We start from the raw sequence: 20,321 nt of genomic DNA on the forward strand, positions 1-20,321 counted from the left end.
ATAATTTTTTTTAAAAATGTAATAAGCAGAAACTGCTCGTAGATTCCGATTCCTACAACACTTACTTGACAAACGCACTAAACTTCCCATTCACTACAAAAAATTAGTATACACTACGATAATCAGACCAATTTGGACATATGGAATTGAGCTCTGGGGCTCTACCAAACCATCAAATTACACCCGCATCCAATCCTTACAATCCAAAATCCTACGTAAAATCCTTGATTTTCCTTATTACATTACAAATAAACTCATCCACAAAGACCTGCGTCTTACGCAGATATGCGTCTTTTCATTCCAAACTCCTTACCCATCCTAACCCTATAATTAATTCTTAATCTTTCATCTTTAACAATCCCTGATAATCCTGCGAGGTGTCTGAAAAGAAGATGGCCACGGGACCTTCTAATTTAAATTAATGCTTGAAGTACTATCAATGGGTGGTTCCTTCCCAAGATTTTCAAGTGTAAATGAAACATTCAACATATTTACTTATTGTATTTATTATTTGTACAGTTGTAAATCACATTAAATAAATAAATAAAAAATGTAATAAGCTCTTTGAATAATTTTTCGACTTTTAAACTCTCAAATTTCCTGACTTTTCGGGTCTTCAAATTACTGGGGAGATTACCGTTCTCCCCCCGCCCCCTTCGCAACGACGTCCTTAGTAGCTAGATACCATGAACTGGAATGACGCATGACGCCCTTAAATTTAAAAAAAAATAAAGAAAAATAACTTAAAATACAAGAATTTTTATTTTATTTATTCTTTACTTTTCTGTTTGATAAAACGATATATATGTTCATTACTATTAATATTAAAATGAACTCAGTTTAGAAAGCATACCCTCCAAATTCCCAACTAAATATTTTGTAAGTTTAAATCTCAATTTTTCAGTTTTTCAAATTATTGGGGGATGACACCCCCCTACTCTCTCTAATAATCATGTCCCTGCAAGTACCTACTTTTACACATACCATAAGGTATTCCAGGCCCACCTTTGGACATTAAAATACGATAGATATCATTAACCCTAAATTAATTAGGAAAAATAAATAAGTACAATTTATACCGCAGATAGTTAGTCACGAAGATAATTAATAATTGATACTGTTACCAATTGATATTGGTATAAGAATGTCACAAAAAAAAAAAATGTGCCAAGCATCTTTTTTTTTATACTTAAAAGAATTTCAGGTACAGCGCCAGCCCCTATTTTTAACTGAGGGACCATTAAATAAATCATTAGGAGTCTCAAAGTAATTGAATGTCAGTAAAAATGATGGGATGAGAGAGAGTACGTAGCCAAATATAGTTAGATTTTACGACCTGGAGGTTCTGAGGGGCAGGAAATCGGGGGGCCGGACAGATATGAAGAAGCTGGTCTTCCAGAATATGAAATTAAATTTTTTTATATAATATGAACTTTTTTTGCACCTAGGAAAAATATATTTGAGATATATTTAAAAATCGTCCTGCTCTTGGTTCAAATATCCTAAATTTTTGCTCCTGTTTCGGGGTTGTTAAGGTAACGCCTTACCTCATTAGTCTACAACGGCTTCAGAATTTATGCTAATAGTAGTATTATGAATTTAATTGATTAATTTTACTTACTTGGCTGGGTCCTGGCCTTTAGTACTGATTAGGACCACCTTCTCCCCCCTGTGGAGGCTGATCCCGTCGTCGGAGCGAAAGTCTTGACTTATAGTGAACACCTCTCCAGCGCCCTGAAATATCCAATATCTATAATGAATATTATGTAATAGTCTTTTTTTTTTAAATAATACTTTTTATTTATTGATAGATATTACAATCTGCCACACAGTTGTGGGCAATAGGTAATAGTGATGAATGATCTCATACATACTAAAATAAAATAAAATAAATAAATGAATAAAAAAAAAAAATAATAAAAAAACTCTTAAAATATATACAAACAAAAGAATAAACAAAATGAACATAATCAAACTATCTGTATGAAAAATAAATAAATAAAATAACATAATGATAAAATAATATAGTCTCTAGTCACATTTACACTCTAATATACAATATTTACACAATCGACCTGAGGATCCCTGAGCCCACTCTATCCCCCACGTGTGAGGGGTAGAGCAGAGCTCAAAAGATTCCAGCGCATCCCTCTCGTCGCATCACTGGTCCTATGTAATAGTACTATTATTAAATAAAACCCAAGTAATCTATTATTAAGGTCAACATTTTTGTTGATGTTTTAATAATTGAAACTTTTAATAAGAACAATAACCAAAATCTTCATTTGTTGCTTATAAATTTTACCTTTTGCAAAAACTAGGACGATAATTGGGATTTTAAGCTATTGTAACTAAATAACTCAAACACTTTGTGCCTGACAGATTATCTTTTCTTATCATTCTTTTTTATGTCAGATATATTTATTATATTTTTAGTTAAACTTAATTTTCTTTATCTTGTATACAAATTATTTCTGTTATGTTATCGGTTTTTATTATACTGACTAAATATTTACACATATTAAGTCAATATAATATAATATATATATATAATTTATTTTTGTTCTAAAGTATCAATTATTTTTATCATTTAATTTTGTTTCTTTGGTTTAGTCGGTATATATGGTAAGAATGGATTATTAGACACTAATACAAATAGCCCTTGACTTTGGCAGCTTGTATTATTATTTAAAATCGTGAAAATATTCGACAATTTGAGCAAAAAAATGAGTACTGTACCAACATTACTTCCTATGATACAGCTCTTCCAAAAATAACCATTTTTCTCAAAGAGACAAATTTTTGTAGTACTCTCTCATTTTGTGACATATTCCTTCAACCATAACAGTCACATAGAATAACTTCAGTAAATTGAATTAGCTTTCATTTCGGCCCATAAGAGTATGTTTAACCTCAATGGTTCTCATAAAAATGGTTGATAACAAAAACATTGAAAAGTCCGTTTTGAGAGATATATGAAAAAAAAAATCCGTTCAAGTTGTAATTATTCAATTTGTTATTTGTCCAACTTGATATTAACACTTGGACAATTTTTTACGTTTTGAGTACAATTATTTATTCATGTTTTATACTATTTATGACTTGTTTATTATTTTTTAAATGTTAAATAAATTACAATGAGGGGTGAGGTCCCAGGAACAATTTAAATTAATAGGATTAAAAAATACCAGCAAACAACTAACCAGTAGGAGAGGAGATATAGGTTTTTGGGTTGGGTTTGAATTTTTTTGTTTGTTGTTTTTTCAAAAGTCATAAAAAAAAATTAAAAAAAATGCTATGATGTATAGATTTGAAAAAAATTTAAACTGAAAAATAATATTTTATTGGTTTTAAAAAATAAGAACAATTAATAAAACGATGGCGGAATAACTGAAAAACCTAATATTTTCCAGAGCTCAGTATCTTTATAGCCATCCAACGAACAATAAGAATTAGTAAAATCTTTTTGATAGTAGTATAAATTTGGTTTATAAAATACCAATTTTTCCTCAAATAATCAAAAATAAACATGCGAATTTATTTTGGTAAATATCATGAAAATTGCTACGAACCAAGATAATCATTAGATACCAACTTAATGGTACATGTACAGAGCCTCAATTTGAGTGATAATAGACGTCTGTGCATCCAGTAGTACTAGATATAAGGTTTTCAAATGTTTTTTATTTTCTAAATCACTAGCAATCAAGATTTTACGAATCTATTTTGGCAAATATCATGGAAACAGCAATAATTCAAAATAACCATTAGAAAATACCTTATGGTACATACACCTAAATTCTATTAGAGTGCAAATATACATCTGTATATTTACATCTGTAACAGAAAATTAACGTTTTGTAAATTTATTATGGCAAATCTCAGGGTCTATCAGTTACAGATGTTAAAATGAAGAACATTACAGAACTTAAAATGAAGTTGGGTAAATGTACCATAAATTAGTTTCTAATCAATACTCTCTAAGCTTAATCAACCAAGTCGCGCAAAATGGTCTTTGTGTATGTATGTATGTAAACAACCAAGCTTCAAAACGAAAATGTGTACAGTTTTTTTTTACTATTTTCTCCTAAACGGCTCAAACGACTTTGATTAAACTTTGACCTTAAGGTTATATATTTATAACCTAATTATATGTACAATTAAATGATTTTAAACATTAGCAAAGTCTTTTCTGAAAAAAAAATTAACCATCTCTGATTGTTAGTCATATTAAGAAATGCACAAAAATGAGCTATGAATAAATTTTATTATTAACTAAAGAAGAAAATATATTTTTTTTTTTTCGAATTCCAATGGTTGTTATGACAAGTCATGACGTTTTTACTATTGTCATAACAACCATGGAAACATGCGTTCAGGGATAAATATACGTATAAATAAGCAGTAATAAATTAATTTTATTTTGGCGAAAATTTAACAAGCCTGGTGAGAATGTCATTACCTAAAATTTCCATTTTTAAGGGTCATTGAATATTTTCTTGATAGTTCCGAAAAATGTATTTATTGGTGGATAACGAGTAGCTTAGTGTAGCAAGAAATCCTTTTTAGCTTAATATGCCTACAAGTTATGAATATAATATCCTGTTAAAATTAAATAAAATATGACTATATAATTTTATAACTATTAATTACTAATGGTTTTGAAATAAACTGAATTTTGTGAGGAATGCAATGAATATCGACCGATAGGGAAGTAAGGATATAGGCTTCTGTGGAGGCGTGGGCATAGTTTACATGGCGTTTGTTTTGACTGATGAATGTATTTACTGGCCAGTACACCTATCACGTGACTGAAGTGTGTTCCGGTCTAAGGTGCTAATGAAGCAAGTTATTCCTAGATCCCGTCATTTTATCCAGATTATATGTTAATATGAGTATATATAAAATAATAATAAAATATTGCCAATTGTGATAAATGAGAGAAAATTTATAAAATATAACCAAAAACTAAAGAGGCTTTTCATAAAGTAGTCCAGAATTTTTCTTTAGGGAAAGCAAGAGAGGTTCGTTCTTAGGCTCTATTAAAATAAATAAGAGCAAGTTTTCACTGAAATTAAAAGTTATAAATTTTTGGACAAAATTTCCTATGAAGGTATTATAGGATTTTATCCAAATCCAACATTATTAAATTGTTAGAAAGCAGAATAGCAACTCTTCCAATCCATTCCAATAACTTTTCCATTTATGTTTTTATAAAAAAAGGAAAGGAAAGCTAGAAAAAAGTAGTATCAAATAAAGAAGAACTCCTTAATTTTTTAAATTTTATTTTTACCTCCGGTTGTAATTTGTTTCGGTAGGTTTATGTTATTTTGTGCAGTTTATAGGAGACGAAATTATTCCTATATTTCAAGTAGATAATAAAAAAATCCTATAAAAAACCAAAAAAACTAATAAGAAAAAAATTTACAGGATTATTACTCCAAGCGTGAACGAAATAGTCTCAGCACGACCAGCGCCCAGTTAATTACGTATCGGACTTGACCGTTCACGACTATCTTCTTAATTTCAATTTGGGCTCATTATTGTATCTTATTTATTTTTTTATGATAGTTAAAATATTAAAATTGACATTTTTAGGAGGAAATCCTGTTAGAAGCATAGCTAAAAATTAAGAATTAGTTCGGTCAACAAGGATAAATTGAACGATGGTCAGTGACGCGAAAAGCCATTATAGGGCCTGGGCCTCCTCCAAAAGTCTCCGCCATTTAGCCTTTGGCAAGACTTTCATGAAACAGATTTCCTGTATAAGAAGAATTTAATATAGGCTTGAAATAGCAACTTACAGAGAAAAAAATTATTGATCTTGTCGTAAGTTTTATAGCATACATTTTGCGAGATTCACTGATTTGAATAGAAAAGAGACTTTAAATTATCAGGAAATCAGGTCAAAAAAAATTTAAGCATTATAACGAATTAACTATTAATCAATATCAACACTTTATTAATTACCAAATAACATTGTGTACATATATTACACAGTGTCTCCACATACAAGTTCACCGCTTCTCCCCCCCTCCCCCCTCCAACTTGAACAATTTTTGATTTTCACTGAGTCATAACAGTGATATATAGTATATCCTTTGGGTGTATAGCTGTTGTTTTAACCATCTCTAATGTCCGTGCGAACTCCGGAATTACCCATGGAATGATGTATTTTTTTTTTACGGATTTTGATATTAAATCAGACTTTATCGGCGTGACGGCATAAATCACCAAAAAATTTAGCAGGCTGTTTACTTTTTTATGACGATTTACCTGCGAAAATTCGAACCCTAAAGAACAAAATAGTTTCAGAATATTATTTTCCATAAAAATCCGTCATCATAATTTGAAGAGTTTTTAAGTCAGGTTTTATTATCATGAGAGCGAGCCATTTTAGTATCCTCGGAAAAAGATATTTTTTTAAATATGATTATTTGATTTTTGCAATGTTTATGGGCATAACATCAACGAAGAAAAAAGTTTTTAAAGATTTACGCCTTCAGGACGCGGCGGATCAAAATAGTACCCAATATGAATTATTTTTAAAATCCAATTAATCAGAATCCAAAAAAAAAAAGTGAGCTATTCTACTGGGGATTCCAGAGTTAGGTGCTCTAGAGAAGTATTGCAGTAAGTTAGAGAATTAACAATAGCTTCAAAAGATAGAGCAAATCTATGGTTATGGCTCAACATAAATCATGTCGATATTCCTTAAATCGTAGAGGTTAAGGGGAGTGAAAACACCCTGTGTGAGAGTATATATATAATATACTCATAAATAATAAATAATCATTATGGTAAATATCGTGTAATATCGTATGAGTTTCAGTTTCAGGTATTTAAGGTTAAACGTTTTAGATTTTTTAAATTTCAATGATTAAAGCTGCCCATGGAACTACTTTATGTTAAATACTAAAATGTAAGCAGCAATATCTTCGGGTGCAGTGTAAGCAGCATTATCCCTTGTAAGATTCTTGATAAATATACCTACTCTACCCAGTCCACAAAGTAAATTAAAAAATATTGTCCTATACTTAAAACTCTTTCGACAATCTTCTTAAATAGATATTTATGATAAACAACTTTTTTTTATATGGTAGTTCACTTAGAAAAAAAATGTATAAAAGTTATTTATATCACAATATTAATCTGAACAGATGAAGAAGAAATTAGAACCACTTTTTCAAACCCATCTTCTATATATTTATAAAAAACCTTTTACAAAATTTTCATTATTTCAAGTGACGTTTCAGCTCTTTAGCTATTTACAACCTATTTATTAAACAGGTTAGATTAATACTATTAATTAAAAGGAAATGATATTAAAATACATAAACTATTTTACCGTTTTCAATTAATGGTTAGGATTATTTATTTTATACAGGATATTGACAAATAGGATTTGTGAAAATGATAGAGTTATAAAAAAATCTTTAGGAGTGGAAATGCAGGGAATCTGAGCACTTTGAGTAGTATTAATAATAATATTCTTTATTTATTCTGGGATTGATCCCTTTAGAATAATATTACAGGTGTCAAAATTAGGCATTAGAGCCTTAGAGTAAAATATGAAATGAAAATAAAATTATAAACCATCATAAAAAATAATGAATTTGAAAAAATTAAAATGAACAGTAATAATTAAAAAAATATATAAAATAAAATTAAAACAAATAAAATAAAAACATATGTCATGTCATAAAACATTAGGTGACTAACTTCTGATGATAAAAAAACAAATACAATTAAACTGAAAATAATAAATGAAAAGGTACAATTTCTCCTAATATACATATTTACAAGTATAAACGAAAATTTATTATTCCCATGTATTTATAACACCATAATGTTTTGGATCGATACGGAAAATGTCGAGACTGCCTTCACATAAAAACAATATACTTTCTTCATCTAAAAACAACCGTAAATTTTTCTTGCGATGTCAATTTAGATCAAGTCCAAGGAAGTGTTTGCGCATGCGATTTTTCGGCATTATATTAAGTTATTTAAAGATAGAGCGAAATATAATATGACAGTGAGAAAGAGCTGTTGAAGACAGTACTGTTGCCACGTTACGAGGCATGCCTCCAATATGTCACGGCCAAGTCTAATAAATTAACCTAAAATATTGCTTTAGTCTGTTATAAATTGAACTTGAAAGGTTTTACTAGGCTAGACTATGTAATGAAAGGAGAAATATGAATTTCAGGGTTTCAAAGAATGCTCACTGACAAAAGATCGCAGAGGATCATTCTCGTACAAAAAATTGATTGTAAACCGAGAAGGTCCTTGAAAAGCGTTACGAGATGTCTTCAAGAACAGATATCTCCGCCGAGACACCATGATCTGGTTATTTGTATATCACTATCGTAAAATTAGAAAAATGAATTAGATGATTTCACATTGTTAATAAGAGAAAATTTGCAATAAGGGGTTAATGAAAATTTTTCTTTCAAACCAAAACACGTTTGTTTACAGGTTGTAGTACGTCTAGACAGAATGCAGTACTTTACTTTCATAAGGAATATTTACTTATGTTTATTTCTCTAATGAACAACTTCATAGTGGTTTTTTTTCCAAGACCACGAACAACGTTATGAACTGTATTAAATAATATATTAATAAAAACTTAAAATAAAATTATATAATAATAATAATTATAAAAACTTATTACAGTTTCATTCTTTATGTACTTATTTGTATCTGAAAATTTCAGATTTTTGCAATGTTTCGGCCTATTCGATTTTCATTTTCACCCCAGCTGCAATATTAAAATATATTTTCAAACGCCTTTATTCCTTTATTTTTCTAACAATGATTAAAACAATTAGTGAAACTAACTTAGTCAAACAAAATTATGTAAAATTGTTCAACAAGTTTATATGGCCTCATTTTACAAATGCAACAGTGAAAAAGACTATATTTGCCTAAATTCTACAAAAACATGACATTCTCATCTCCAATAAGGTTAAGAGGTTTTAAACATTTTTTTTCGTAATTATATTTTATGAAGGCACTATAAAATGAATTTTATCAATATCCCCTAAGCTAAACTGGAGTCGAGGAAAATTCAGATTACTAGGTTCTTGAAAGAGAAAAATCTGACGTCATCTGATATGGTCTCTACATCAAATGAAACCAAGTCGAAATAACTGCAGGTTTTCCAAGGTGGTAGAGCGCTTGAAACCTCAACATATCTCATTTGTATTTTTTTCCTCCCTGAATTTCTATATGTTAAATTCATTCTAATTCTGTAGGCTAGAGGAAACGTAAACAAAAGATATAATATATTTTTTTTTTTGTAATGAAATACAGAGAACCAGAAAAAATGTGGTTAAAGATCAACAACTCTAACAATTTAGAGCAAAATTAAAAATAATTACGAATGGGAATCAATTAGAATTTGAACTAATGAACTTTAGGATCCACTTACCCAAGTTCACCTAATATTTTTTTTATTTCCATTCTGGTAAAATGTACGAAAATTTTACTTGCTAACAGGACTCGGATTCAACATTTTTTTTTTTTTTTGTAAAAATTATAAATAGACTTTCTAATGTTTTGGTTATTTATTTAATTTTTTTATTAGTATCTATTACTCTATTTTGTCATTTTTCATATTTCTTTCGCTGTGATTTATGTATTTTATAGGTTCAAAATTTCATTGATTTTGTGTTTTGTAAAAATACATGCTTAAAAATTATTTTATTTATCAGTAATATTACATTGATTTATGAGTTTGGATCTGTACTAATGACTATAATCGCCAAAATTATGTGGTGGGCATAAGTATGCTATTTAGTGTATTTTTTTTCACCTGGTATTGGAAGGGTTCAAGTATGTTTGTATATGCATTGTTACAAATAAACAAGTTCATAAATAAGTAGAGGGGGGTTGGGTTATAAGGGAAAAATAGGTTAAAGATAGAACGGATTCTCATAAAGTGTTGGTTTCTTTATAACATACCAAAAGTCTAGAAAAACCTATACTTGCCAAATATGTTTTTTTTTTGCCACCATATTGATTTTTTCCTTTTTAAAAATCTTAAGAAGAATTAATTTACAGAATATTTCATCTTAGGAAGTGTTATGTAATCATTTTTAAAAATTAAGAATAAATAACAAAATGTTGGCCGAAAATATTTTTCATTCAGTGCTCAACATCTTCAAAACATCATAATCAACAACAAAATAAAACGTTTTTTAAAAAATTAATGCAAATTTGTTACAATATATGACAATAACAAACGGATTTTGTAATATTAGATTTTTCTTGACTTTTGGTATGCCATGTAATAGCATTTAACAAGGACGAACGAAAAAAATTCAAACCCTGTATTTGTGAGAATTGATAGCACACACAAACATTTATCTCTCGTACTGTATTCACTGTTCATATTGGGACAGTTTTTGGATTTTTCTGTACTCATGATCCTTCAGCTTCCATGGTTTATTTTATTTCGTGTATGTTCCTATTTCTCTATAGCTTTTGATTTATAGTTCAGTACTAAAACTCGAAATAACTATTACAGAAGCTCTGTAAAATATTTTAAAATATTCGCAAATATAACAGTTCTTAAATTGAAATAATTAGTAATAATGATGAGCACATTTAATAAAAATTTCTTTTAATAATATTATTAATCAGAGACGTGTGTTTAATAACTACATAGTCGATTGTTCTTGGTTCTTTAATCCTTCTAGAAATTTAAATATCGAAGAAAAGCTAATTTCGTATCGATTTACAAAGTAAAAAGATGTGTAAGCATTTTTTTGGCACATTAAAATATTAGTTGTATTTAAATTTGTTTAAAATTGGTGTTTAATCTCCTTTCCCTTATCTATGAGTCTGAACGAAACTAATAATGCAATGATAACAAGAAAATATGAAACCAAAGGTAAATAAAATTAACGAAAGGCTGACAGTAGTAAGTTTTATTTCTCTTAATTAAAAAAAATAATTCATTATTTTTTTTAATGTTATCGATTTTGACATTAAAAAAAAATAATGAATTTTTTTTTTAATTAAGAGAAATAAAACTTACTACTGTCAGCCTTTCGTTAATTTTATTTACCTTTGGTTTCATATTTTCTTGTTATCATTGCATTATTAGTTTCGTTCAGACTCTTAGATAAGGGAAAGGAGATTAAGTGAATGAAAATAAAATATGTCATTTTGTTATCGTCAAAAAGTAATTAATTTTTGTTTTATTTGCTGATTCAAAATATTATCAGTTTTTTAAAAGTATTTTAAATTTCACGAATTCAATCATTATTTACTAGTACCTCATATAGTTAATATGTATATAAAAATATTTATTGGAAGGCTATTAAAGATTAATAAAAATTAAATTTTAAATGATTTATGAATGAAATACAAAAAACACATGCAGTCCTTTGAGAAATTCATTTATGTACTGCACATTTTGCAAGTCCATAATTTCAAAATACTTAATTTATCGTAATTTTTACATAAACAATGGACTATAGGATCTATGCTCATTTTCCCCCTACATCCAATTAATTTATGATAACTTTTAAACTAAAAACTATAGTGTTAAGGTTAAAAGAATGGACACATAGACTGATAATGTTAACATTTTATTTAATATTTATTACATTTTTATATCAAAGATCCATTAACTAGTTATAAAATAATAATTATAATTACAACTCATAAAACTTGTCTAAATCAAACAACAAGCAATGTTTCACACAGCAGTAATAGAAACACTAAACGAACTGCTTAGACAATAATACGTTTTATTCCTCGTTATGATGAGCATTTCTTTTTTTTAAAACAATACATAGAAAAAATAAATGAACTCAAATACAAGGTAACGTAATCGAATTCAAAATAAGTATTAAAAAAGAATGTAAAATTTAGTTCTATAATTCAGGAAAATAAAACACAAATCTACAATAACCATGGGATTTCAGTTACCTTTTCAGGTATCTGTTAAATGACCATTTAAGTCTCAATTACTAGGAACATCAAGCACTTTATTTACAATATTCTAATAAGAAATGTTCTTTGGCAAAGGCGTCTTACCCGAACATAGATAATCACTTCTTTAAATTAAGATACGAGGAACTTTTAATTTATAGGTTATCTATACCTCAAAATATTTTTCATTTACTGTACAAGAAATTGAAAAGGAAAAAATAAGAATGGGTGAATGAACTCTATTGTCATAAAAGAGGAAGAGTTTATTTTAGAATACGCCTGACACTTAATAGTACAGTTTGCCAAAGAGTTGGTCCCTTATAAATCTCACCATTATCTGTGGCATACTCAATATACAATTAATCCAATCACAGCCAATAGTTTTAAAGCTAATATGAAGGTAACGATCAAAAGGTATTGGTAAAGTAAATCACTGGTTAGTACAAAAAAAAGTAAAGGCTGCTAAGTGCGAGGTTGATATTACAAGCTGTTCCTTATTAACATTACCTATGATGCAGAATAGTCTGAATAAAAATTATACAAAATAAAATTATTATTTGAAAGTTCAAGAGAATTCTTTATCACAGCACTTCCTCTATTTGGTTTCGATTACACTTTTAAGAGGTGTATCAACCATTTCACATTTGTAAGACGAAAACCAATGAGTAGCGATTTTCGGCAACTTCAAGGCACTGAACACATGCTTTGGTTGAAAGTGATGAAGACCTTTCTCGTCTAAGACAACGTAGGGTACCGAGCCAGTTAGTACCGAGTGTGCAGCTTCCCTAGGTATGACAGCTTGGATCCCGTTTTTGATTATAACTAAGATACTGTATATCCGTTTGGTTCGAGTCAAGAATTCTTCCATCGCCAACGAGTTTTGCGAAAAGAACAAGGATGAAGGAACACTCTTTGACGATATTCCGTCTTCAGGAACTACCAAAAGTGCACCGCTTTCCCGTACTAATTGCCGCAAGGACGGATCACTTCTTGCACCGTAAGGGTCCATATGGAGCTTCTTCAAAGCAGCTATCAATTCAGGCTTGCGTGCAGCAAGTTGCCTCATTACTGTAAGCCTTCGAAGGATTTCCAAAGTTAACCGATCTCCCGCTAAAATATCAGTACATTTTGGATTCGAAAGTATACCCAAAAGAGCTACCGCTGTGTCATGCATATCTAGGGCTTTTGCCAATCCTACAGCTTCTAATATAAGAGATTTTAAATTTAGGTTTTCCGTATCTTTCAAAAGATCAACTATATTCATTTCAGAAGCCTCACGAACAGCTGATACAATTATTTTGTGCAAAATATCCACTACTTCTCTCTCAGTTCCCAACGTTTCAATACTATCAGATAATCGTTCCATTATTAATGGAACGATTTCAGGAGATGTTTCTGATAGTTTTTGCAGCGCACAACATACTGTACCCTCTTCATCATTTAAAATTATATTTAGTTTGTCGATGACTTCTAAAGGTTTTGAATGACAGTTGAGAAGTTCCTTGAGAATATTTAACTTGTTTAGTCTTTTTAATGGCGAGTCTTTTGAAGTAATATACGAATGTAATCTGTCTACGCTTTGCAACATATTCGAGGAAAATTCTTTTTCAATAATATTTGATATTAATTTGTAAGCCTCTTCGTCGTTTTTGCAATGAACTACTCTTTCTAAAATTCTGTTTAATGTATTGCATTCTTCTGACGAACCTGGAATTTCCCCTAATTTACCCAACTGAACAACAGCAACAATTATCTGGCTTATTTTCAGGGTGGTTACCGGGTCGAGAGCAAGTTTTTTTGAAAGAGCGCAAGCTACCGACATTGCTGGGGCAGTTTTGACGTCGACAGCCGGTACTTCAATACTCACTTGTCTACCTATTCCCATGCCTGCCTCAGAAAGTTGACGTAACATTTTTGAGTCTATTGACATTTCCCAAGATTTCACTGACGGGACACATGATCTAGGCTGAAGAAGTCCAAGCTCTTCCGGACTTATTTCGAACCCTTGTACCGTAAATTCTCGATCTTCCTCGCTGTCACCAATAAGATCGGGAGCGATGAATTTAAGCCCATCATTTGTTTCTACAACTTGGCCAGGTACAAAAGTGACATGATCACCAGCTTCAACAACTCTTCCGGGAACGAATCTAGGTCCTTCTGATGTTTCGACTACTTCACCAGGAACGAATTTTGAACCTCCCTCTTCTGTATAAATTACCTGCCCTGGAATAAAAGTTGGACCAGATTTAGTCTCAACGATTTGTCCGGGTACAAATTTAGGTCCGTCAGCTGTCTGTACCGTCTGCCCAGGAACAAATTTCGAAACACCTTTACACTGTATTATCTGACCAGGTACAAATTTAGGACCTTCTGAAGTTTCAATAACTTGTCCAGGAATGAACTCTTCGCCTGAATCAGTCATAACAACTTGGCCGGGAACGAATACACCATCAAGAATAAGACCTGGTACAAACTTGACTTCTTCTCCTCTTATGAGTTTTCCTGGCACCACTTTTCCGGCAGGAAGCCCGACCGCTGAACCAGGAAAAAATTCGACACCAAGCTTAGATTGTACCATATGGCCAAAAACCCCTTCCGAAAAAACTGGAGTATTTCTTTCAATATATTTAGTATTTTCAAACAGAATTTCGTCTGTATTTTTAGCTGATACAAATTCTATTTCATTACCTATTAGTTCAGTTCTCCCAGGAACAAATTTCTGACCCGAATCAGTAGTAACAACTTGACCTTGTACAAACTTAGAACCATCTTTAGTTTCAACTGTCATGCCAGGTACGAATTTCAAAATATCTTCCTCAACGGTTTTGCCAGGTACAAAAATGGACTTACCATTTTCTATTATGAATTGACCTGGCATAAAGCCTTCTTTCGTCTCTCTCCCAGGGACAAATTTTTTTCCTTCCTCAGTAATCACTGTTTTTCCAGGCATAAACTCCCATCCCCTTTCAGTCCAAATACTCTGGCCTGGAACAAAGCTCTTATTGCCATCAACTATAACATACTGTCCAGGAACAAATTCCGTACCCTCCGATGTTGTGTTAGTCAAGCCTGGCAAAAACCGGTCATCTGCTGTTATCTGCCCGGCCACAAATCGCAGTTCATTTTTAGCATAAACAGTTTGTCCTGGGACGAACTTAATTCCTTCAGGCGTGGACATGAACTGACCTTGGACAAACTTTTCTCCTGCATTAGTAAGTGTTGTCGTACCGGTGAGAAACACTTTCTTTCCTTCGACAGTAAAAATCTCTCCTGGTACAATTTTACATTCTTGGTGAGATTCGACGACAAAACCAGGAACGAAACTATGGCCACAAGGTGTGAGAACTGTTTGCCCAGGAACAAATAATTTCCCATCTTCTGTAACCAATTCTTGACCAACAACCATTCTTTTTTTACCTTCAAGATCTACAATAACACCTCCTACACTTTCCCCGCCACTTTCAAAAAATGTAATAGAACCTTTTTCGAGAAGGGGAGTGATCTGCGATATCTCTTCCAGATGTGGGAGCAAATCATTATCCAAAAGGATTTCCGGTTTCAAAGTTTTCGCAAGTTCTTCATTAGACAAACATTTGAGTCGCTCTTGGATAACGGAATCTGGTTCAATAATCAAAGGCTTAAAAGGAGCAATGACCGAAGCAGGTTCCAAGCCAATGTACGATTCAATCATGTAAGGCTGTTGTATCAGTCCTGGCTTAGATTGGCTCAAGTCCAGACTGATAGGAGCAACAGAAACCGGCGTCGGTAATCTCGTGATAACAGGTGATGTCCCAGTTTCTTCAAACTGATCCCACACCCAAGATTCAAACGATACTGTAGGAATTTTCACTTTAGAGATTTCCGCTCGTTTCCAACTCCTCATTTCTTTTTTAGGTTTTTTCTGAATCACAGGTTCATCGACCATTTCTTTGTCCTCGAAAATCTTTCTTATACGCCCGGTAGCTGTATTGTCCTTACGAATAGCTACTCCTTCTCCTTCATACAGGTCACAAGAAAGATCTTCTACATCGATTTCTTTCATCTCAAGGGAAACATCACCTTGCTTCAGTTTCAGAAGTACGGTATCATTGTCTTTAGCCAGCATCACGTCACGGACATCTCCATCCCTAACAGCTGCTTCTAGTTCAGCAGTAAAAACTAAACTACATTTCTTTTCCTTCACTGTGTAAACGTACTGAGCATTTTTACCGTTTTTAGTTTTAGTGTCTAAGATTTCTTGAAGATTAGGGGCATCATGGAGGCATGGGAAAAAGTACTTATAACCGTTTATAATGATGTGTGGCTTAGACTGTTTTCTGTTTCTAGGCTTACCAACAAGTACGGGAATATAATGATGGCTGGGCAGACCATAAGCTTTTCCAGTAATACGGCAGAATCGCTTGGCGTCTGCTGGTGATATAGGCGGTAAAAGCGGAAAGTAGTTGGGTTTAGGGAGGCCGCGGCTCTTCCCTGTGATCCTGCAGTAGGTGGCCATCCTACGGCGAACACTAGTGCACTGGCCCCTGGCACTCGCTCAACCCCCTACTACGACCCCCTTCCACTGCCCTATACAGCTATTAATAATGGAACGACCTACACACCTATGGACAATTACTCAGCATTACATTATATCAATTTACCGTCGTTTAATATACTAACTAGACGATCTAAACGTGAAGCAACAATTGCCGTCGTGCCCATCAGGGGCTACGTGTACCAACTAATATTTATTATTTAGCTACGGAACATAATTAGCACAATTATTGTTTTATTTGATTTATAAATTTAATTAATAAGTAATTTATTAAGAATACAAATAAAAAGCTTTGCATATAAAATTGGTAAAATAAAGAATCAACATATTGGAAATTTTGTTTCGCATCATTGGAGAAAAGAATTATCTAAAATTGAGTATAAAATTAAAATATAAAATCCACCTCTAATCCATTATATAATTAATAATATATAGATTATTAAGTATGTATTTATTAATATATAACCTATATATATGTATAAACTCATAAATATAAATAAAAAACATTGAAATTGACATCATAATCCAATTTAGACCAGGAAGAATACCATCTTGGGTTCTTTTAAATATAAAAATAGTTTTAATGACTTGACTGGATTGCAAAACTAAAAAGTTAAGATTAAGATTTTCTTTATTTGATGAAAAATTGTTTTGTTCTCCAGGACATAAATTAGCTCATGAGAAACAAAGCCTACGAAATCGTCAGGATATTTTCTATATACAGGCATGCAATGACAAGTACTTCTTAGAACTATATGTTTCTCTTGAGATTCAGACATATAATAACTTCATTATTTAAGTACCTAACCGTTCGTTCTCACGGCGTTGAGTGGAGCAATATATTGCTAATGATACAGTATATTAACACGTATCGACTACGTCAAGCCGAACTTGTTGCTTTAGTGCTAGTTTCAACAATTGAGCACGGGACGTATAACTAAGGGGATGACTGAGAACAAGGAAGTATAAAATCTTTGCATAACAACCATCTCTAATTGTAATCAAGCAAGGAATAACAGTTCCGGAAGGAAGTGCCTGCCAACTAAACACATTAATAGAACTTGTGAAGTAACGCTGGCGGGGCGACAAGACGAAGCGGTATTTGTTGTTGGGATGAGTCAGAACACGTGCTTTTGAGAGCGATTATTTATTGAAGCTTACATATCCCCCTTCCCATGTATGGCACCAGTTCCATTTCTTGTAGTAGCCGATTATCGAAAAACGAAAATAGGAGGAGGAGCAGAGATAAACTACACTGAAGGTCAAAGGATGATAAGGAAGTCGCTCATAACAAAATCTGAAATCCATAAATAGTTTCTTTTGAAATATTTATGCAGTGCCAAGGCTGGGTTATTTTATATAAAACAGGTATATTTGTTTACTGTTAGCTCCAATAGCATTGCCAAACATTCCAATTCTGAAGCTTCTTATAAATAACTATTGTAGAAAATCGACGAAGTTTATATTATATTTATTATCCGAGAAGTAACAGTGTTATATAATAAATAAATGACAAGAAAACAAGGTATCTTGACATAAGATAGTCCAGACTGAATACTTAAAAGGTTGATAGTTACAATAAAAACCATTACATTTAACGAAATTTAACAAAAACAATCCAATTTTTGGTTCGAAAAGTTAATTATATTTATATGTATTATGAATATGTTGGTATTAATAAATAATATATATCTAAGTTTCGAAATTTTATTGTTCTCATATTTCTGCCATAGTGATTTTTCTGATTTTTTTTCTTAAACTATAGGATTTTGTCTCAACCATTGTTTCCAAGAATATTTATATTATTGTCTCTTACATGTCTTCAGAACGTTAAGTTTAAGTTGCTCCTAGTACAGCCAAGTTACAATGGCAGATGCCAATTCTTAGAATGAGTGATTTAACTAATTATGTAATTGTATTACAAAATATATATATGTCATATTCATACCCCAAAGAAAAAATAAAACTTTTTTTTTAAACGATATGAGTTTTTTATGTAATTACTAAAGACTAAAACCAGAAAATATGTAGAATAAAAATTGAGATAAATCAAATATCACTAAATTTAATTAAAAGGAACCGGTACTTACAATTATGTAGGAACTGCTTTTGTTTAATTCAGACATCTGTTTCCAAAAAATTGTAATTATCGATTCCCTTTAATTAAATTTATTTATACTTGATTAATGTATGACTTTGTATATTTTGATGTTTAATAATTAGTTAAGAAAATCAGTTTTGTTTTTCTACAAAACTCTCGAAACAAACCTACATCCTATTAGCTCCTTGCTTGCACCTATCTGATTTAATATTTTTAATTAAAAATGATTAATCGAAAAAAAATTCAAATATACCTTTAGACTATCATTTCTAAACTAGTTTTTTGTATCAAGTGGTCTTGACTTGGAGACAAAGCTGTTCAGATTTTCGAAAAAAGTATAAGTGTATTTATTAAGTATAAGTTCAAGGCATCTTTATATAAGCGGTCTCCTTATATACTTCCTGGTTTATTACCATTTGGGTTATTTTAAGGACCTAATTTGAGATTATGTTTTCGGTCATTCTGTACTAGCTGAATAAGGTCATTAATGTCCTCATCATAAGGTTGAAGAAGGAATTCATGCTTCACTCCAATTTAACAAAGTGATAAAATAATAGGATTAATCTTCTTCGAAGATTAGGATCTTGTGCTTAAAATAATAGACGACTATATTGGTTTTTTTATACAAATTAAACAGATCCCTGTAGAGTATAAAATAAAATTATTTAGATATTTATTATTTATTCAGCTATGCTGAATGGTCTGATAAAACAATTTAACTAAAAAAAAAATAAACTTTAGAATATAAATAATCGAAAACATTTTATTCAGCGTACTGCAAAGGTGGAGAAAATTATATTACAACTTAATAAGCTTGGTGAGTTATGATTATTAATTATTAGAAATGTATTTTATAATTAATTAAGAACAATGTAAATATGCACAAATTAACTAAAGTGTAATATTTATTGCATTATAACTGGGAGAAATATTGTGCAGTCCAACAAAATATATTTTTTATCTCGATTTAGCTCATGTTTCGAAACGAAGAAATTATCAGTTAGCAAGGTAATTAGCAAAACTTACGTAATTTCATCAAAATAATAAAGTAATACAAGAAATTGCGCCTCAAGTACCTGAGCAACAACTTCAAGATCAGCTCTGATAAGTGAGTATTCTATTTCATCAAAATATATCCATATATGATCACAATAAATCAATGATAATTTTGTCACTTCCTTTGTTATGAATGGTTGGCACAAATGCACGTTTGGAATAAACTCAAAAGCAACTTAACCGATGATAGTCTTTGATTTCATTTCAGTTGGCAATAAACCAATGTGGGACAAGACTCTGTCAAGAGATTTTAAAAAAATATTACTTGTGTACATAAATCACGACGGCCAGAAGTAACGTCAGGGTATTTTCCGTACCAGGTCGGAGATGGAATATAAATGTTTTAATGTACAAGGTTATATGGGGTCTCGAAGGACCTTAAATGTTTATAATTAACAGTTTAAAAACAGGATGCATCGTCTGATCTCTATTTACTCAGGAGTTCTACCAAGAAGGGACATATTATATTGAATATGTTTATTAACAATAGGCCAAATATTATCAATAATTAATCCTAAAATTTTATAGTTCAACATCCTTGCTAAATGAAACGTACAGACACGAGATTTCATTATATTTTTTAATGTTCGTAAAATCCTCAATGCTCCTTATTTTGTTACTAATAAAACCATCCATAAAGACCTAAATGTTCCTTATGTAACCGATCTCGCCCGAACCCGA

The 20,321-nt window shown here is 31.0% G+C and overlaps 2 protein-coding genes across 4 annotated transcripts in view; both read right to left on the bottom strand.

Annotated features, from left to right (window-relative positions):
* LOC136795284 (uncharacterized) overlaps positions 1–20,321 on the bottom strand; it is a 171,632-nt gene that overhangs the window by 2,991 nt on the left and 148,320 nt on the right. For all 3 annotated transcript variants that reach the window (XM_067045348.1, XM_067045347.1, XM_067045349.1), the window contains one exon: positions 1,622–1,734. In XM_067045348.1, coding sequence (XP_066901449.1) covers positions 1,622–1,734 — 113 coding nt within the window. The remainder of the gene's footprint in view (positions 1–1,621; positions 1,735–20,321) is intronic.
* On the bottom strand, positions 11,604–16,453 carry LOC136795054 (uncharacterized). Its single transcript, XM_067045346.1, has one exon. It carries the CDS (start codon positions 16,442–16,444, stop codon positions 12,545–12,547), a length of 3,900 nt encoding a protein of 1,299 aa, XP_066901447.1. The 5' UTR covers positions 16,445–16,453; the 3' UTR covers positions 11,604–12,544.

Source organism: Halyomorpha halys, unplaced genomic scaffold (genome assembly GCF_000696795.3).
Source record: "Halyomorpha halys isolate HHAL.00 unplaced genomic scaffold, Hhal_1.1 Scaffold179.1, whole genome shotgun sequence".
Classification (NCBI taxonomy): Eukaryota; Metazoa; Arthropoda; class Insecta; order Hemiptera; family Pentatomidae; genus Halyomorpha; species Halyomorpha halys.